Here is a 21,907-nt window from a genome sequence, read left to right on the forward strand (position 1 = left end):
GCAGATAAATTAATTACATTTAACTCATAATGTATTAATGTAACTGCATTTTATCATATTTATGGAGGAAAGAATATTTCTGTCTGTATGATATGGTTTGATGACCTGGAGCTGATTCCAGTAGGAGGAGTTCTCTTGTTTGGACACTAGGGGGCAGAATTAGAGCAGGGATTGTGGTGGGGCATGTGCCTACGTTTACATGGAGAACATTTGTGTGTGTGAGTAACTGTGAATGTTGAATGACAGAGGATGTTGACTGCTGTTTATTTTATTGAATAAAGCACTTTGAGCTGCTTCCTTTTGTATGAAAAGTGCTCTATGAATAAAGGTTTGTTTTTGTTGATAAAATGTGACGCTGTGTCTCCAGTGTTGTCTGTGGGAGTTTGTGTGATGTGTGTGAGCTGTGGGTCCATGACTTGTTTTGTTGTGAAATTGTTGTTAACAACTGAACCTAAGTTATGAAAAGTTAATGCATAAGTTCTGGAGTGTTAATTAATGAGCTGAAGAGTTTATTACCAGGCTGTTGCCACTGATAAGAATGTGGTCTTTGTTAACTTGGTTAAATAAGGTTGATGATTATGCACAAATATCACTGTAATATGATTTATAGTGTCTGTATGTTCATTGAATTGGAACTTTATTTGGAGATAATGAATGTGTTGGTGTAAATGAGTCATAAGAAGAATAAAATGTCTACAGATGTGACAAATCCAAGGCCCAGGCCAGCACACAGGAGTGATGTAGCTGGTGCAACTACCTGAAGCTGCTGACAGACACCAACACTCACCTGTAGCAGACTGCAACCCACTGGCACCACTCACCTCACAGGAAACAGGACGTTGTTGGAGACCATCTCAGGATTTTATTCTGCACACAACAGTAGGAGCACATTAGCTGCATCTACTATGTTTTATCTCATTAATCACATTCATTTTTAACAGGTGTATCTCAATAAATTAGAATATCATGGAAAAGTTTATTTATGTAAGTAATTCAATTCAAAAAGTAAAGCAAACACATTATAGAGATCCATTATTATGGCTTAATGAAGACCTAAAATTCAGTTTCTAAAAAAAAAAATTAATATTACAAAAGACCAATTAAAAGAAGAAGCATTTTTAATACAGAAATATTGTCCTTGTGAAAAGTTAGTCCATCTATATCAGGGGTGCTCACACTTTTTCAGCCTGAGAGCTACTTTTAAAGTGACCAAGTCAAAATGATCTACCAACATTATTAATGATTCACGTTTATTATGAACATATACATAACACTTCATAAACAATATGTTGGTGTACCTGTTATAACTGCATGAACATATGGCACAATAATCGATACATTTGTGATCATTACCTTTACTCTGATGACCTGCACTGAATTGAATCAGCCAGGGAAGTATAGTCCGGACAGTAACTGCTGGTAGCCAGCCTCAGGCAGGCTTCCAAATGACCATCAGTCATGGTGGAGCGGTATTTAGATTTAATAATCTTCATGTGCGAAAATGCTGACTCACATAAATAAGTGGAGCCGAAAAATGCAGTCAGTGACATAGCACATTTTCTTGTGTTCGGGTACTTTTCCTCTGTGAGTAAGTTCCAGAACTCTCCATGAGCCCTGGACTTCAGCTGAATGTCAGTTTGTAGTGTCAAAATCTCATCCTCCACCTCAGAGGAGTTCAGATGAAACAGTGTTGCAATCTTGGATGCAAGAGATTCCACTTCAACATTTTCTTGAAATGGATAGCACATGAATGTAGCAACAGGCTCCAGCAAAGCAAAGTCCTGGAAGCGTCTGTTAAACTCTGACAGACAGCTGTCAAGCTCCTGTGCGTAGCGAGCACTGTCACACTGCACATGTGCCGTTTGTTGCGTCTCCAGCTCTGACGATAGGTTTGGGAAGCTTGTGAAATTATGGTGCTGCAGCTTTGAGGACAGATGCTGCAATTTTCGTTTGAAAGCATTGACTGAACTTATCATATTGACCACTGTTTTGTCTTTTCCTTGCAGCTCTACATTAAGCTCATTGAACATGTTGGTCAGATCGGTTAAAAATGCCAAATCAAGCAGCCACTGATTGTCATTTAGTTGGTTATATTCCACATGTTTAGCGACAAGAAGAAACTCCTTTATCTCCGGAAGCAGCTCACGAAACCTCTGCAGGAACTTCCCCCGACTCAACCACCTCACATCAGTGTGTAGCAACAACTCAGAGTGGTCACAGTCAGTGTTCTCCAGATGTGCACGGAACAGCCGTCTTTGAAGAGATCTAGCTCGAATAGAACAGGCGATCTTTGTTGTCACATCCATGATCTCTTTCATATTAAGCATTTTTGCACATAATGCTTGTTGGTGTATTATGCAGTGGTAATTAAGGAAGTCGGGGAAAGCGTCTTCCTCCCGGCACTTGGCAACAAATCCATTGGCCCGGCCGACCATGGCGGGCGCACCGTCGGTTGTGATTGACACCAACTTGCACACTGGGAGCTGTGTTTTTTCAATAAAGTTTTTGAAAGACTGAAAAATGTCCTGTCCCCGTGTGTGCTCTTTCATGGGCAGTAATGTTAACAGCTCCTCTTTTGTTGTCATGTCCGCAAAAACCATCCGAATAAAGATGCACAGCTGGGCTGTATCGCTTACGTCTGTGGACTCGTCCAATTGCAGTGAGAAACACTCGCAGTCCATTATGTCTTTCCTGAGCTGCTGCGTCAAATCTCCAGCCATGGCTTCACAGCGCCTTGTCACTGTGGCTCTTGATAGCTGGAGAGCTTTGATTGAAGATAATATTTCTGACTTATTTTTAAAGTCCCGAAACAATGAGTCAGCTGCGGCAACGAATGCCTCTTTCATTATTTCTCCGTCTTGGAAGGACTTCTTGTGCGTAATTGTCTGTAACAACATCTATTGCACGTCTGTCCGTCCTGGGTGAGGGATCCCTCCTCTGTTGCTCACCCTGAGGTTTCTCCGATTTTTCCCTGTTAAAAGGGTTTCCATGGAGTTTTTCCTCAGTCGATGTGAGGGTCTAAGGACAGAGGATGTTGTTACGATGCCATGTAAAGCCCTTTGAGACAAACTGTTTGTAAAAACGGGCTATACAAATAAAATTGCCTTGCCTTGCCTTGCCTAATAATGGTGTGACTCACCCGGAATGATGCTTCTGCGGCGGCCCTCGCTTTTGAGGTTGGTTGTGTGAAAAATGCCTGCTGTCCAGACAACAGTGTTTTCAGTTCTTTCACCTTTCTCTTTCTCAGCTCGCTTTTCGGAGGAAAATCCGTCTCGTATGTTTTATGAACAGTCCGAAAGTGCCGCTCAACGTTTCCCCTCTTCTGAACAGCGATGTGAGCTCGGCAGATTAGGCAAACACACTTCGAAAATGACATTGTGAAAAAAAAGTCCTCCTCCCATTCCGTGTGGAAATGGTAGGTTTTTGACTTCTTGCTTGGTCCAGCCGCCCCACTCATGTTTATGCTGTGTCGGAGCACAAAACATTGGAAGGCTAATTAATTAGCTCACCGGAGTTTTAGCAGTAGCCGCGGTCAGAGAATTTCTACCGCGGTTTGCTGCGCACATGCAGTGACCCGCGACCCGTCTGACCCCCGACCCACAGTGTGTTATTGTTGTTGCCATAGTGATGATGCAGTTTTTTTCTTTGTCTTTTTTCTTTTGAGTTTACTTTTAATGTTTTGTTCTTCGTCGTTGTTTTTATTTTGAGTTTTTTTTTTTTTTTTTTTTTTTTGTTCTTCATCACGGGATCGACCCACATGCGGTCGATCGCGATCGACGTAATGAGCACCCCTGATCTATATGCACTCAATACTTGGTTTTGTTTATTTGACTTGAACTACTGTAAACGGACTTTTCCATGATATTCTGATTTATTGAGATGCAGCTGTAGTTTCCAATTTCAAACTGAATATTCACTAATCAATAAGATTTATACAGGTGCAACTCAATAAATTATCATGGAAAAGTTTATTTATGTCAGTAATTCAATTCAAAAAGTGAAGCTAACACTTTATATAAATCCATTATGGCTTACGTTTTATGAAGACATAAAATTCAGTTTCTAAAAAAAATTGAATATTACAAAAGATTTATTTAAAAAAAAAAAAAAGAAGCTTTTTTAATACAGAAATATTGGCCTTGTGAAAAGTTTGTCCATCTATATGCACTCAATACTTGGTTGTGGTTATTTGACTTGAACTACTGTAAATGGACTTTTCCATGATATTCAGATTTATTGAGATGCAGCTGTAGTTTCCAGTTTCAAACTGAATGTTCACTAATCAATCAGATATTTCTGTAGACATGAGATCGTATAGACACAGTCGGCAAGCAAGGAAACGTCACTTCCGGTTAGGGCCGTGGGGGAAAACGGTTTGTTTTCCCCCACGGCCCTAACCGGAAGTGACGTTTCCTTGCTTCATACACACTCATGCAAAAAGGCGGCATTTTAAACCTTTGTCAAACGCTTGTTCGCCGTCCTGTCTTAGTTTTAATTACATGTATATGCTGACAAAGAGCTATATATTAGAAAACTCATCACGATCTGGGTCGATTGCTGTCCGTACATCTTAAAATATAAAGTTTTCACAGCCATAGCCTACACCGAGTCAGCAGGGTCGGCAACTTTCACTTCCGGTCAGAGCGTTACACGTTTGGAGAAGATGAGCGAAGTTCCGATATAAAAGTTCAGGTTGTGGTTTTTGAATTTATTTGCGGTGCAAAATAATACACAATAACTCAGGCAGTGTCTACGAGTGTCTAGAGCCGGCCGGCGGCGACTAAGAGAGCGTCAGAGCCGTGGGGGAAGACAAATATGACTGACTGTGAAATACCTAATATTTTTAAATGTACGGACAACAATCGACCCAGATCGTGATGAGTTTCTAAAAATATAGCTCTCTGTCAGCATATACATGTGATTAAAACTAAGACAGGACGGCGAAAAAGCCTTTGACAAAGGTTTAAAATGCCGCGTTTTTGCATGAGTGTGTATGGGGGACACGGTTTGTTTTCCCCCACGGCCCTAACCGGAAGTGACGTTTCCTTGCTTGCCGACTGTGTCTATAGTGGCAGTTTCAGTTGGATCCACAGCAGATGAACTTTAAACACACAGAACAAAGCCACAACACAAACACATGTATGCTAATGAGATGAGATCGTTAAATCCTCGTCTCACCGTGAACAAAGAAAAACAACACACAGTCACACACACTTTAAACATGGCCGCCACCTCATCACTCAGTGTGTGTGTGATATTCATGGTAAGTAAGGACTTTAAGAGCATATTATCTACAAATAACGGAGAGAGTTTCACCGTGTGTCTCGGCTCTTCCAGCAGCAGCGACGTTTTGGCGCGTTTTGGGGGGTGCACCGCTAATTAACGCCCCACCTGCAACAACAGCTGGAACCAGGAACCATCGTTCTCTGAACCAAACTGCTGCAGCAACAACAGTTTAGCTGTTTAACATATTTACCACTGGTCTGAATAATATGTGGAGTGGATTTTAGTTTTAGCTGAAGTTCACATAGATAATATCAACTTAAAAACACATTAAATCTAAATACTGACTCAGCTACACACCACCTATTGTTTATGGAGATAACCAAGGAACAGGAGCGCTAAGAAGCTTTGTTGTTGTTGGTTTGTTTATTCCTCTCTCTCTCTCTCGTTTACTTCTTTCTCTCTCTTTTTTGTCATTTGTTTACTGTTATTATAGTAACTATTATTATTGTTAATATTACCAGGCTATTATCTCCTTTAAAAAAAACAAAAAAAAACAAACTTGTTTTCTCCTCTCTCACACATGAAACCTCTCATCACTCTATTACTTCTATTACTCGCTATGTTTATCAATATTACCCCTTTATTATTATGTATTTACTATTATTCTTATGTTATCATTATTTATCATTGTTTTTGATGTATTTTTCTTTATCTCTTTTGCGTGATTCATCGTGATCTTGTCTTTACGTTCCACATTCGTTGCACCTGCTATTCTGTATTTTCTTGTATGTTTTTGTTTTGTTTGTCTTTTATTCTTGTTAACACCACATGTGTCTCGTGTTGTTTGTCTTCACAATAATAAAGAAGCTGTGATGACTATTTGTAGTAACTAAATCGGGGCTTACATTATTTTTATTGGTATTTTGGCCATCAAGGGGTTAATCAGGGTTTGGCTATAAAGACTCGAACCCTGAACCCTCACTGACTTAAAGGGATAGTTCAACATTTTGTCAAATTGGCCTGTTGCCATAATCCCTATAGTCATAGTAGTAGGTTCATTATCTTTAAAGCAGAAGTAAGTGATATATTTGGGTTAATATAAGTCTTAAATAGTTATATCTTCCGACAGCAATCACTTCTATAGAGTGTTTGGTCTGAAACACGGGTCTGTCAGTCACTCTGCTCTGCTCTGAGCCCAGGAGAAAACATTTATCGTATCCTACAGTTTTTATCCAATGAGGAGAGAGAACGGCATGCAGGGCTGTGTCTGCAGCCAAGGAACGCCGTGAATGTGGCGACGTAGGGACGAGGACTGTTATGGTGCGTTCAAGGAAACTCGTATTTTTCCGACCGTGAAGTGGTACCAGTTCGATCTGGTACGAGTTCACCGGTCGGAAGTTACGAGTGGCCGTTATAGTGACTTTCACCGGTAAAACAGGTCGGAAAAACACGAGTGGGTTGCCTGAAACGCTACAAAGTCGTAAGTTGTGACTTGAAGCTGTAATTTACGATTTCAAAAGCCTGCCTGGAACGCAGCATTGGCGAAAACGACCGGACCACTTACTTCTGCTTTAATTGTCGGTGCAAGCTATTTTTAGAACAGCGGAGCAGTGCCGTGAGCTGCTCAGAGCTACGCTACGGAGGCTCATTATGGGATTTCTTGGTTTCCCTCATCAAACTCATCAAAGTGACGTCAGCTCTAAGTGACAGAGTGTGAGAGTGTGTGAGGGCCCAGATGCTGTAAACATGAATGGAACAGCACTTACCCACTCTCACGACATGTTACCTTGACAACAAAATGTTGTTTACTCTACTACTTACGTAGAATACGCACAAGGTGTGTGAGGGGGACGGACTCCAAACTAAATGTTCCTGGATCAGATCTGATCAAATTATCATCAATCATCACAAATTGCACACATTAATACTGACAGTAAACTTGTTTGTTTTGCTCCTGTCCATTAACAATAGGAGACCGGCGGAGCTCTCTCTGACTACATGTGTTAATTTACTTTTTTTATTTTTTATTTTTTTAACACTCGCATTCTGACGACATCCCCTGTATTTGACTTTACCCAAAGTCAGCATCGGTGCTGACTAAGGGCGCTTTCACAGCTAATAGTCCGGACCAAGGTCCGGACTTAATTTTTTTTTTTTTGTTACATTGTTTCCATATAGTCCAGTAAAGTTCGCGTTCACACTGCTATTATGACAGCGGACTAAAGGATCTACCGACGTCATGGCGGATGAGCGCGCGTCTGACGTTAGCGCATAGAAAGTGCTCTGAAAAAAATAAAATAAAAATAATGTAAAAAAAAAAAATATATATATATATAGCCTACTGCTGGAAAACACGCTGTGGTTTGTAATCGCGGTGCAGAGGAGTGAGTTTAGAGCTGATGAAAAGAGAGAAAAAAAGAGGATTGTGCCGTGGCGAAATGCTCTCATTGATGAGAGCAGCAGCGATCAGCTGTTTTGTGTAGTGAAGGGGAACACACACACACGCTATGCGCACACGCGCGGTCCTCCTGTCAGATGCGGCTGCATCTCTCCAGGTCACTTGTGTGTGTGAGTGTGAGAGAAATAAAAGCTCTGACTTGCTGGGGCAGACGTTGTTTGGTGTCACCCGCTGATCCGTCTTTTTCATACTTTTTTCGGCGGAAAAAATATATATTAGGGTCATGATATAAAAAAAAATAGGCTTGCATGTAGGCCTATCGTTTGGGGATTTATATTAAACACTCTACTGTTTAATTCTGTGTAAACGTACAAGTGTAGCCTATACTGACACACCCATCCCTCTGACTAAATCTGGATATAATATGATCTCCTCCACTCCCCAAGTGTTGCCGCGGCTCCTCTTTCCTTGTTTTTTCCTGTTTATTAAATTTTTTCGGCACGAGCGCATCTGACGTTATTTCCTGTATTTGGTCTCATAGTTCGAACCTTCCAAAAAAATGCTTTCACACTACGCAGCAGCGGACCTTGGTCCAGGATAGTCCGGACCGAGACCACCTCCTGAGGCTGGACCAAAGACTCTGTCTTTAGTCCGGACCGTGGTCCGGGGGAGCTTTCACACCTGTCAATTTGATCCGAACTATCTGGAAAGTCCGAAAGTCCGGACCAAACGAGGTAGGTTGGAAAGCCCCCTTAAGGTAAGGGGGCAGTAAGGGCTCATTCACTGACTCACTGATCTGACAGTGGAACAGCCCTCACAAACTCACATACTTCCCGTGAACGCACCTCTAAGCAGAGAATTTCTAATATTAGAATTGGTTCTGCTCCAAGTGAGTGAGTCCATGAGGGGCCGGGTTGGAATTGGGCCAAAAGTATTTAGTTCAGACGCCATTTTTAGATGGCATGAAGAAGTAAGAGAGAAGCTGCATTAGGTGAGTATTAAACAACTTTATTATTATTATTCACCGTTAAAGTCTGTGAGTCTCAGTCCCTGTGAAGTGTGGAGGGAAGAAGAGTCAGAGTGAACTTGTGTCCACACAGAGACACTGAGACTAAAGGGGGGACAGCAGGAGGACAGCTATTCCCTGTTGTCTCAGCCAGTTGTGACGAACTGAATATTACGACCAGAAGGAGTTCATTATACCGTGTATTCTGTTAATGTGTGTGTGTGTGTTCAGTTCAGTCAGTGTTTCTGGTTTCCCTCTCAGACTGACTGAAGTCCTGAAGATGAGTGTTAATGTGGAGGAAGAGGAGGACGGACCAGAGTCTCCAGGATCCATCTGTCAGTCTCTGAGGAGTGACCGGTCCAAAGGAATTGTTCCAGAATTCAGTCCTGAATCTGGACCTGGACCCTCCTGCTGGTCTGTGAAGAGTGACGGATCCAAATTTCAACCTCTAAACTTCAGTCTTGGACCTGGACCTGGACCTGGACCTCGGCCTGGACCCTCCTGCTGGTCTGTGAAGAGTGACGGATCCAAATTTCAACCTCTAAACTTCAGTCTTGGACCTGGACCTGGACCCTCCTGCTGGTCTGTGAAGAGTGACGGATCCAAATTTCAACCTCTAAACTTCAGTCTTGGACCTGGACCTGGACCCTCCTGCTGGTCTGTGAAGAGTGACGGATCCAAATTTCAACCTCCAGACTTCAGTCTTGGACCTGGACCTGGACCCTCCTGCTGGTCTGTGAAGAGTGACTGGTCCAAAGAAGAACCTCCAGACTTCAGTCCTGAACCTGAACCTGGTCTTGGACCTTCAGACTCCCGGTAAGAGACCTGCTCCAGCCTCTTTACCAGTGTTGAGTGTGTTGAGGTCCTGCAGCTCATAGTGACTGTGAGTCAACAGGAACTGGTTCTTGTGGTTGATCAGTGTCTTCATACTAACTGCTCAGGTCTCTTCATGTTTCTTCTGAACTGATCTGATGAAAGAACATCTGGACTTGTTCCTCCTCCATGTTCTTCCTGCAGCTGATCAACATGAGCTTTAAAGACGTGGCTGATTCCAGGTGGTTTGGTGAACGTTGATGAGCTGGTTTCTAACAGAGTTTACAGCAGTTTGCAGGATCATTTTACAGCCTGAATGATGAGTTTCACATGTCAGAGCTTCACTGTAGACACTGTCTGAGCAGCAGCATCTGGATTTGTTCACAGAGATGATGTCTAATGAGTCAGGAAACAAGATTCTTCAGGGAAGGGACTAAATGCAGTAAATGGAGTCAGTGAAGGTTGAAGCCTGAGTCAGAGAGAAACCAGGAACCAGATCCATCAGACAGATCAGAGATGTGGAGCTGAGACTGTGACATGTTGTTGATCCAGAAATGTCTTGACAGGAGGAAGAGGAGTGGTGTCTCTGACGTCCTGAAGGATCATGGACAAAGACCCAGAACCAGAGGTGAGCTGCAGACAGCCAATCAGAGCAGCTGTGGACAAAGTGAGACTGAACATCTGTCTGCTGATGTGGTCATTAGTGAAACCAGGACCTGTTGTTTTCTCCAGAGTCATTGTTCCATCACACAGCACTGACATTTAAGATGATGATTCAAACCTTCTCTTTGTTGTCTGTAGTTTTTCTGTAGCTGATGAAAATAATCTGATCAGATTGTCAGACTCTCTGTCTTCAGTCTGGCTCTGTCTCTTGTCTCGCAGCAGATCGTGGTCTGCAGGAGGTTTTAGATCAACATAAGATCAGTCTGAGGAGCAGATGTGAACGAGTGACTGAAGGAACTGAGGGAACAGGAAGTGGAACCCTCCTCAACAGGATCTACACTGAGCTCTACATCACAGAGGGACAGAGTGAAGAGGTTAATACCCAACATGAGGTGAGACAGCTGGAGACAACGTCCAAGAAGAAGACCCTCCATGACACTCCAATCAAGTGCAACGACATCTTTAAAGACTCACCTGTCCAACAGAGAGAGGACGTCTCTACGGTCTCACCTGTCCAACAGAGAGAGGACGTCTCTACGGTCTCACCTGTCCAACGGAGAGAGGACGTCTCTACGGTATCACCTGTCCAACAGAGAGAGGACGTCTCTACGGTCTCACCTGTCCAACGGAGAGAGGACGTCTCTACGGTATCACCTGTCCAACAGAGACCCATCAGAGTGGTTCTGACCAACGGCGTCGCTGGCGTTGGAAAAACCTTCTCGGTGCAGAAGTTCACTCTGGACTGGGCCGAGGGCTTGGAGAACCAAGATGTCAGTCTGCTGGTTCTGATCTTGGTTCTCCTTTCGTTCAGGGAGCTGAACCTGATCAGAGATCAGCGGTTGAGTCTTCTCAGGCTGCTCCATGTTTTCCATCCAACATTACAGAAGGTCACAGCAGAGCAGCTGGCTGTCTGTAAACTTCTCTTCATCTTTGACGGCCTGGATGAAAGCCGACTGTCACTGGACTTCAACAACAGGGAGGTTGTGTCTGATGTCACACAGACGTCATCAGTCAACGTGCTGCTGACAAACCTCATCCAGGGGAATCTGCTTCCCTCGGCTCTGGTCTGGATCACCTCCAGACCTGCAGCAGCCAATCAGATCCCTCCTACATGTGTCGACAGGGTAACAGAGGTCCGAGGCTTCACTGACGCCCAGATGGAGGAGTACTTCAGGAGGAGGTCCAGTGATGAAGATCTGTCCAGAAGAATCATCTCACACATCCAGACGTCCAGGACCCTCCACATCATGTGTCAAGTCCCAGTCTTCTGCTGGATCAGTGCTACAGTTCTGGAGCACATGTTGACCACAGACCAGAGAGGAGAGCTGCCCAAGACCACGACGGACCTGTTCTCACACTTCCTGCTGGTCCAGACAAAGACGAAGAACAACAAGTACGGTGAAGGACATGAGACGAGTCCACAGGAGCTGATGGATGCCGACAGGGAAGTTCTTCTGAAGCTGGGGAGGCTGGCGTTTGAACAGCTGGAGGAAGGAAACATCATGTTCTACCAAGAAGACCTGGAGCAGTGTGGTCTGGATGTCACAGAGGCCTCGGTGAACTCAGGACTCTGTACTGAGATCTTCAAAAGAGAGAGTGTGATCTTCCAGAAAACAGTCTGCTGCTTTGTTCATCTGAGTGTTCAGGAGTTTCTGGCTGCAGTCTACATGTTCCACTGTTTCAAAAACAGGAACACACAGGTCCTCAAGGACTTCCTGGGAAAACAACATGATGGTTTAACCCTGGATGACTTCCTGCAGAGAGCCATGCAGAAATCCCTCCGCAGTAGAAACGGTCACCTGGACCTGTTTGTTCGCTTCCTTCATGGCCTCTCTCTGGAGTCCAACCAGAGGATGTTAGGAGGTCTGCTGGGTCAGACAGACAACAGTCCAGAAACCATCCAGACAACCATCAACAACCTCAAGGACATGGACAGTGATGACAGTGTTAGCAGGTTTTACAGGGGTGACATTGATGAAATCTCTCCTGACAGAAGCATCAACATCTTCCACTGTCTGACGGAGATGAAGGACCAGTCAGTTCATCAGGAGATCCAACAGTTCCTGGAGTCAGAGAACAGATCAGAGAAGGAACTCTCTGAGATCCAGTGTTCAGCTCTGGCCTACATGCTGCAGATGTCAGAGCAGGTTCTGGACGAGTTGGACCTGAAGAAGTACAAGACATCACTGGAGGGACGACGGAGACTGATCCCAGCTGTGAGGAACTGCAGGAAGGCTGAGTGAGTCCAGACACACACACACACACACACACACACACACACACACACACACACACACACACACACACACACAGTCTCAGGTCAGTTGTGTTTTTTCTCCAGATGTTTTAACACTCTGAGTTTTAAACTTGCAGATGTTTCAGTTTGAGCTTCAACCTGAAGATTAAAGTCCAACAAAGATGGACTTGAACAATGTGCAGGTCTGACAGAGTGATGAGGGTCAGGGCTGGGTATTGATCACTGATCACCTGAATCCATCTGATCTCTGATTCACTTTGATTCCTGATTCAACATCATGATTGTGTTTTAGATTTCAGTCCCAACTCCAGTTTGACTTGGACATGAATGAGACGCTCAGAGAACTGATGCTGTAAATTGTTGCATTATTAAAACCATGAATGTTGACATGATGAATGGAGCCAAAGCAGTTCCATTAATGCACTTTCTATTGAACATGAGCAACAGTGGAGTCGTCATGGCAACAGATAGCAGATGTGGCAGCAGCAGCAGCTCCACTGTGTGTCAACAGTCACAGCTGCTTCTTCACATCCTGCACATAGATCTGCTTCCATTCAGCTCCACACAGTTTCTACCTGACTGGACACTTGTTACCTTGGAGTCTAGAGGCTGCTGTGTGTGTGCTGCTAGTGTTGTGTGTTTGTGTACGCTAACACACGCTTCACCTGCTGGTCCAGTTGTGGCTGGTTGTGAAGCCGAAGCAGCTGCAGCTCCAGTGTAACAGACTGACTGTCATGTTTGTGTGTCCATCATCAGCACAGACACACAAACTGTCAGAAGAGTGAAGGACGATCAAAGCAGCTTCTCTCTCTTTTTACTCATCAACCATCTCAGTCACTGTGCAGCCGCCAGCTCTCACACACTTTTAAGGTGGAATGTTTTCTTGTGTGCTGCTCAGTGACCCATGGAAATCAATCAGTCCACCTTAAATGTCACCATGACAACTTGGAGCGTGTCCTTAGTGTGGATTAGATCTGTGCAGGACACACACTTTAGTGGTCAGATCTTCTGCTGCTAAAGATGTTTCTACATTTCACCTTGATTTTCTTTGACTTCATTTCATGTTCATGGAGAAAATCAGTGTGTGTGAGCGTTGTTCAGGTGACACCTGCAGCTCTACACCTGAACTCACCTGACCACATCTACCTGTGTCGGCGCAGGAGCCTGGATTAAACATCCATCTGGGCTTTGATGAATGGATGTTGGAGGATTCAAGAGGAGGTGGATCTGAATCTGAATGGGTTTTTCCAGCCCTGATGAGGATTATTGTTTCATGTCCAACACAAAGAGAGAAGATGAACTGAACCAGAGTGTGAAGAGCACATGTTGATCACATGATGACATGTTGTGTGTGTTTAGTACAAATTGTCTGATTTTACTTTCACACATTTTGTTTCTTCTCTAATCACAGACTTGGTTGGTGTCGACTCTCAGAGCTTCACTATGAAGTCGTTGCCTCAGCTCTGAAGTCCAGCCCCTCCCACCTGAGACTCCTGGACCTGGGCTGGAACAACCTGGATGATTCATCAGTGAAGCTTTTGTGTGCTGGACTGGAGAGTCCAAACTGTAGACTGGAGACTCTGAGGTGAGTTCACTGACTGGAGCTGTTGTAGTTGTTTGAAGCTTCAGCTTCTCATTGGTTCATACATGTAAGAGAGAAAACAGTTGAGATGATGGTGTCCCATTGGTCAAGGAGAAGCTTATTCCAGACAGGCAGAGTCAGCAGCGGCAGTCATAATGAAAATCGCCTGCATTGGATTTTCAAAAATACAGGACAAAGTGCATCCCATATCAGTTCAATAAGGGACACGTCTTTTAGTCTCCAAATACGGGATGATTCTGTATTTCAAGGGATGGTTGGCAACCCTGTTGGCCATTGAAGCGGCGTATCGCTACGCACACGTGCACTATGACGCACACTGTATGAGTGCAGATGAGCTGTTGGAGTGAGAAGGAGCTCAGTGACAGAGTCTCTGAGAAATGTGGCTGCACAACATGAGTTTGTCTGGATGGAGCCACAGGTGGAGCTGACAGGTGAAGAGGCGGAGTCACTGCGTCTGTGTTGAAGCAGCAGCAGCTTCTCATGAATATTAATGAGCTGTTTTCTCTCTGTCACTGTTTAACCTGCTTCCTGTTGCTTCAGCTGTTGGACTTTGATTTTCTAAACTTGTTCTTTCTGAAGCTTCTTCAGCTCTGAACAGATGATGAGACACTGAACGCTGTCAACAAGGAGCTTTGTCCTCAACTCACTGCTTTTATTCTTTATTCAGATTGATGGGCTGCAGTTTATCAGAGATCAGCTGTTCTTCTCTGGTCTCAGCTCTGAAGTCCAACCCCTCCCACCTGAGACACCTGGACCTGAGTGGAAACAACCTGCAGGATTCAGGAGTGAAGGATCTGAGTGGTTTTCTGGAGAGTCCAGACTGTAGACTGGAGACTCTGAGGTCAGTTCACTGACTGTTGTATCTGATCCACCTACAGTGGATTAAAGTGAATTTGTAAAAATATACTTTGTTCTGAAAACATTAAATTGAAATAGATTATTTTCTGTTTCTATATTTAGATTTTTATGCATCTTGAGCAGGACATGTCCTAAAAACAAAAACTCTTCTTCTAAATAATCTGTGACAAATGATGTAAAATGAGTCCAGAAACACAGAGTTGTATTAATTCTAGGGATGCACCGAATAATCGGTAACCGAATATATTTGCAAAAAAAAGCAACATTCGGCCTTCGGTGGAATGAACGCAAAGCAAGGCCGAATATTTAAAAAGGAACGCGCCTTTTAATGAATAATTTAAAAACCAAACACCCTGAACAGCATCAGAGCCAGTCTATTCTCTGACAGCATGCTGAGTAGGCTACGAGAGGGAGAGACGGCTGCAGCAGTTAAAACTAAAGTTCCTCGTCCCAGCATGTCGCCCACTCCGTCCGTGGCCGACAGCTTTTAAAACAGTGTTTCCCAACCTTAGGGTCGGGACCCCACGTGGGGTCGCCTGAAATTCAAATGACAGAATAGTCAATAAACATTAACTTTCTTTGAAAATTAAGTTTAAAAAAATATTTTATTTAAAAACTTTATAACCACTTTCGGTATTCGGTATTATTCGGTTATTCGGCCAAGCGTTTTGATTTTATTCGGTATTCGGCTTCGGCCAAAAAATGCCATTCGGTGCACCCCTAATTAATTCCTCATTTGAGTCCAGATTTATTTTCCTCTTCATTCCTGTTTATTTATCAGAAATCAAAGTTACACCACTTGACACTGGGTTTCATCACGTCATTGACCCCTGTGCTGTTAGTCGTACGAGTTGATCAATAAAGTTATTAATAGGGGTGACCTCCAATAGTCGACTATTACACAATTCGATTCAGAGAGCTCTGATTGAACGATCAACCTCGTTGTCGAATCATCGCAAAATGTGGTTATGGAGAAAAGGACGTACCATTGTGAATATATAGAGGAGCTTCCTGCTGCTGAACATCTGGTTTTACATAGAATTTATCTGTTTTCTTAGAAAATAGGAGAGATGGTTTAGATACAAACATCACAGTGAGTGATCGAGCACAGCGGACCTGTCTCTCTCTCTCTGTCTCTTTCTCTAAATTCAGAAAGTTTTATTTACAATATTAAACTAAGGGACGCGTTCTCTGTCTATCGTGCAGCACCTACACACACACACACAAACAACAGCAACACCATGGTGCTGTGACACTTGACCTCTGACCCGTCTGAACCAGCACTGATGCTCGTATCATGTCCTCACAACGATGGGACACGTTTTCATTCTCCACACACGTTAATTCACAGCACACACTCGTTAATTCACAGCACACACTCGTACTCGTCATCGCTGCACCGTCCCTGAAAGAGAGATGATGATGTCATCGCAGCTTAATGAGTGAGATCAGGAAAAGGACGGATGGAGAACGTCCTGTTATCTGATGCCAACTGAGATCATGAATCAATGAGGGAAAAACTACATGTTTCTACGAAAATCTGACCAATCAGATTCAACTATGAAAATCCTTAGTGGAGGACACGCCTAGTTATTAATAAAGATAATAATAACAGAGAATCATCACCTGATCAGTTATCATGAATTCATCTTCTTCTTTTATTCTTTATTCAGATTGGAGCGCTGCAGTTTGTCAGAGATCAGCTGTTCTTCTCTGGTCTCAGCTCTGAAGTCCAACCCCTCCCACCTGAGACACCTGAGAGAACTGGACCTGGGCTACAACATCCTGCAGGATTCAGGAGTGAAGGATCTGAGTGGTTTTCTGGAGAGTCCAGACTATAGACTGGAGACTCTGAGGTCAGTTCACTGACCGTTACTGTTGTAGATCTTAGATCTTTGATCCACAACTGAACCTGATTGATCTTCACTCAGAACTTGAATCATTGACTTTGATTGAATTGATGAATGACATTTGAAATATTTGAATATTTGCAGTTGTTGTTGTGTGAGAATGATTCTTCAGTTTCAGCTCATTTCACTCAGTGGTCATGAATAATGTCTGTTCACTTCAGTTCAACCTTCACACACACTCGTATTTCTCTCAGTCAGACGACTCATGTTTTCTAGAGACTCTGGAGAAAATGTCCAGTATGAGCTCATCAACTCACTTCATCTCTATCACAACAATGTGCACAAGATCCTCACAACTCATGTTTGGACAAAGACACTGAAATTCACCTGTTGAAGAAAAAACTCTTCTTTCTGATTATCAATGAATTTATCTTCTTCTTTTATTCTTTATTCAGATTGAGGGGCTGCAGTTTGTCAGAGATCAGCTGTTCTTCTCTGGTCTCAGCTCTGAAGTCCAACCCCTCCCACCTGAGAGAACTGGACCTGAGTGACAACAACCTGAAGTCTTCAGACGTGAAGGATCTGAAGGATCTAGTGAAGAGTCCAGACTGTAGACTGGAGACTGTGAGGTCAGTAGGGGGGCGGAGTCAGTCTGTGCTGCTTTCAGTCCAATTGATAGCTTTCATGTGACGTCACGGCCCGTATGGAACGCCCCCCTGGCGGTCAAAACAATCCACTTCCCCGCTGTCTGCGGCTTAGGACAAGGCAGGAAAACACACACTGCTCCCTGCTGCTTCAAAAATACCGGTGTTATGGCCCAACTGGTGTCTGATTTAACTGGTTACAGTACCGAACAACAGCTGTGCTGCACTTCCGTCCGCAGATTTGTCACAAATTCACAAATCAAGCCGCAGTTCACATGTTACTGCAGCGAATATGCTTCTGTGAACCTGGCTATTCCTCCAATCTACAGACAGTCAGCGCCACACGACACTCTGCACAACACTGCACTATGACAAAGCCTGTCATGTTAAAGTTACGAACTAATGGAAAACACTCGCTAAATACGCTAAACAACAACGTCCTCACCGCACCGCGGTCGGTCCCGACCCCCGTTACCGTGTCGCTGCCGCCGCGGTCGGTGCTGTTGCCGTGTCCGGTGGCGGCGGTCCCGCCGGGTTACCATCGCCGCCGCCGCCGGTCCCGCTGCTGTCGGACCGCCGTCATCGTTGCCGTCCGGGGGGGGGGGTTTGTGGGTGAGAGGAGCAGGGAGCCTGGGCTCAGTGGGCTGGAGCTCAGACTGTGGAGCTCAGCGGAGCTGCGGTACCAGGACGGTGTTCCCGCACAGGAAAGTTACAAGTACATTTCTACCACTTCAATGAGTCCAGAAACATTATTTTAAGATCAAAAAACTACAAAATGGGGCTTTTAATCAGAAACCAGTTGAGCCATAACACCGGAAATATTGGTTGCAAGCGGTGGAGGATGATGGATTCTCCACCAGGTAAATGTAAACATCGCCCAACTCGAGCTTCGGCAGGGAACTGGTCATTTGAAACAGCTTTATACAGGAGCTGGTGTTGAATATGGGTCACAAGTGCCCAAAGTTGTTTTTATATCTTTCCTTCTCGGCTGCTGGCAGATGATTTAAGTCATTACTCGGTTGTTTGTCCATAGAAAGTCCGTTACGGGACCATTTTGGAATGTTGCTTTTGACCGCCAGGTCCCTGGGAAGTGACGTCACTGAAAGCTATCAATTGGACTAAAGTCAGTGTGAGACAATAACAGAGATAACAGTCAGCCAATCAGAGCAGGGAGACAACAGTCAGCCAATCAGAGCAGAGAGAGAGAGACAACAGTCAGCCAATCAGAGCAGGGAGACAACAGTCAGCCAATCAGAGCAGAGAGAGAGAGAGACAACAGTCAGCCAATCAGAGCAGAGAGAGACAACAGTCAGCCAATCAGAGCAGAGAGAGACAACAGTCAGCCAATCAGAGCAGGGAGACAACAGTCAGCCAATCAGAGCAGAGAGAGAGAGAGACAACAGTCAGCCAATCAGAGCAGAGAGAGACAACAGTCAGCCAATCAGAGCAGAGAGAGAGAGAGACAACAGTCAGCCAATCAGAGCAGAGAGAGACAACAGTCAGCCAATCAGAGCAGAGAGAGACAACAGTCAGCCAATCAGAGCAGAGAGAGAAAGACAACAGTCAGCCAATCAGAGCAGAGAGAGACAACAGTCAGCCAATCAGAGCAGAGAGAGACAACAGTCAGCCAATCAGAGCAGAGAGAGAGAGAGCGACAACAGTCAGCCAATCAGAGCAGAGAGAGAGAGAGAGGCAACAGTCAGCCAATCAGAGCAGAGAGAGAGAGACAACAGTCAGCCAATCAGAGCAGAGAGAGACAACAGTCGGCCAATCAGAGCAGAGAGAGAGACAACAGTCAGCCAATCAGAGCAGAGAGAGAGACAACAGTCGGCCAATCAGAGCAGAGAGAGAGACAACAGTCAGCCAATCAGAGCAGAGAGAGAGACAACAGTCAGCCAATCAGAGCAGAGAGAGACAACAGTCAGCCAATCAGAGCAGAGAGAGACAACAGTCAGCCAATCAGAGCAGAGAGAGAAAGACAACAGTCAGCCAATCAGAGCAGAGAGAGACAACAGTCAGCCAATCAGAGCAGAGAGAGACAACAGTCAGCCAATCAGAGCAGAGAGAGAGAGAGCGACAACAGTCAGCCAATCAGAGCAGAGAGAGAGAGAGAGACAACAGTCAGCCAATCAGAGCAGAGAGAGAGAGACAACAGTCAGCCAATCAGAGCAGAGAGAGACAACAGTCGGCCAATCAGAGCAGAGAGAGAGACAACAGTCAGCCAATCAGAGCAGAGAGAGAGACAACAGTCAGCCAATCAGAGCAGAGAGAGAGAGACAACAGTCAGCCAATCAGAGCAGAGAGAGACAACAGTCGGCCAATCAGAGCAGAGAGAGACAACAGTCAGCCAATCAGAGCAGAGAGAGAGACAACAGTCAGCCAATCAGAACAGAGAGAGACAACAGTCAGCCAATCAGAGCAGAGAGAGACAACAGTCAGCCAATCAGAACAGAGAGAGACAACAGTCAGCCAATCAGAGCAGAGAGAGGGACAATCACTGATCCATCACCTCTTCTCTTCTCAGATGGTACACTCCTCCCTCCTCCCTCCCTCACTGACCTGAGAGCAGCTCCACTGTCTCTCTCAGAGTCCAGTCCACCATCCTCCCTGTGTGTTCTGGACCTGACAGAGATCATCACTGTCTCTGGACTCATCTGATCCTCTACACACTCTCTGCTCCTCCTCCTCCTCTTCTTCCTCCTCCTCCTCTCTTCCTCTTCTTCCTCCTCTTCTTCTTCCTCCTCCTCCTCCTCCTCCTCTTCTTCCTCCTTCTCCTCTTCCTCCTCCTCTTCCTCCTCTTCTTCCTCTTCTTCCTCCTCCTCCTCCTCCTCCTCCTCTTCCTCCTCTTCTTCCTCCTTGCAGGTCAACAAAGCTGTGACATCATCAGTCAGTTGTGACATCACCGTCTCATTAAAGTGACTTCCTGTTTGAAAGTTTGAAATAAAAATGAGTTTGTCTTTTTAAAACTGGTTGTGATGTCATCATGATTACATCGTCTCTGAGCTGTAACGTTACAGCTTCTGATTAAAACCAAACTTTATTATTTCAACTTTAAACATTTATTTTGTTTTTACTTTAAAATCAAAATGTTTTCATTTGATATTTTTAGTCACAACTTTTAAAAAAATGAATTCACCTTTAAAGTGAAGTTAGAATCTATGACTGACTGAGTGTTTTACAGTGACTCAGCAGTTTTAATGTCGTCAGAATTATTCAATAAGAGACAGGAAGTGACAGGAAGAAGCAGCCAATCACAGGCCAGACCTCACCCAACAGGATTCACCACACACACACACACACACACACACACACACACACACACACACACACAGAGGAATGTGCTCGGTCCAGTTCGTCCTCAGCTAAACTATGACAAACACTCACTCTGAGGTTTTCAGCTCTCACTTCGTCTTCACTTTGATTTTTGGCCTAAAATAAATCAAATAAAAATCTGAATATTGATCCGAGCAACAAACTGACACTGAATCAGTTCAATCTGAATAAAAACCAAACGGAGAAGAAGAAACCGCGACATGGAGGAATGAAAGTTTAGTTTCGTTCATTAACGTTGAAATGAAAACAACCTCCTCCTCCTCTCTCCTCATCTTCTTCTTATACTCTTCCTCTCTCTTCTTCCTCCTCCTCTTCTCCTCCTGTTCCTCTTTCTCTCCTCCTCTTCTTCCTCCTCTTTTTCCTTCTATCTCCTCCTCCTCCTCCTCTTCCTCTTCCTCCTGTTTCCTTCTTCATCCATTCTGGTCAATCAGCTCCATCTTGTGGTGTGGTGAAGAACTGCAGCTCATTTCCATTTCCACATTATTCAGTGTTTCTAAACATGATGGGAGGTTCAGATCAGGTTGCTATGACAACAGTGAACACATTAATGTAAGCACCATGTTCATTAACACTGTTTATGTGAAACGGATATTTACAGACCCGTAGAAGTTACGCACTATACCTTTAAATATAATAATTATTTTCATAGGCCTATATCCTCTGTGCAGAGGCTGTCACATGTTAATGATTCCTAACAATAATTATTAACAGTGATTTACCATGGTTTGAAACGCAGGTACATCAAATTAAAATGCATCTGCACAAAATAATCTCTCTCTCTCTCTATATATATATATATATATTTTATATGTTCATCATTACATCTGTCATGTTCAATTTTTGACGGAAAATAAATATTTAAATCAGAAATAACCTTCTGATATCTTCAAATCTCACTTGTGAGTATGAGGGAACATTTAGACTTGACAAAAATAGTGTTTTGAGTTATATTGTGATAAATATCGATATCGACTGATATAAAAAATGATTGTGGCAGGTGTTTCTGTGGTGGAAGTGGTTTTGAGCTGCCTCCAGAGTGGACTGGTCTGTACTGATGTGTGTTTTGTCACTGAGTTCCCTCTGTGTGCAGTGTAAAGGTTGCTGTGCATTTAGTATTGTGTGCAGTGTGTCTGTGTAAATCTCTCATTCATTTGTGGTGCTGTGTGTTGCAGGGTTGTGCAGCAGCTGCCTGGCCCTCTGTGGGGCTGGTTGCAGTTTCAGATGTCACAAGTATTTCTTCATGAATGACTCACTAT

At 44.1% G+C, this 21,907-nt stretch overlaps 1 protein-coding gene and 1 long non-coding RNA gene across 2 annotated transcripts in view; one reads left to right on the top strand and one right to left on the bottom strand.

Moving 5' to 3' along the window:
• LOC146982292 (uncharacterized) overlaps positions 1-21,907 on the bottom strand; it is an 81,851-nt gene that overhangs the window by 19,083 nt on the left and 40,861 nt on the right. The gene's annotated exons all lie outside the window — the stretch shown is intronic.
• The window catches only part of LOC146982294 (protein NLRC3-like), a 46,817-nt gene that overhangs the window by 5,699 nt on the left and 19,211 nt on the right, over positions 1-21,907 (top strand). The window contains exon 2 of the mRNA XM_085785495.1: positions 10,700-12,337. Coding sequence (XP_085641621.1) covers positions 10,700-12,337 — 1,638 coding nt within the window. The remainder of the gene's footprint in view (positions 1-10,699; positions 12,338-21,907) is intronic.

Source organism: Trachurus japonicus, chromosome 8 (assembly GCF_045865225.1).
Source record: "Trachurus japonicus isolate A0001 chromosome 8, Traja_1.0".
In the NCBI taxonomy this organism is placed as follows: domain Eukaryota; kingdom Metazoa; phylum Chordata; class Actinopteri; order Carangiformes; family Carangidae; genus Trachurus; species Trachurus japonicus.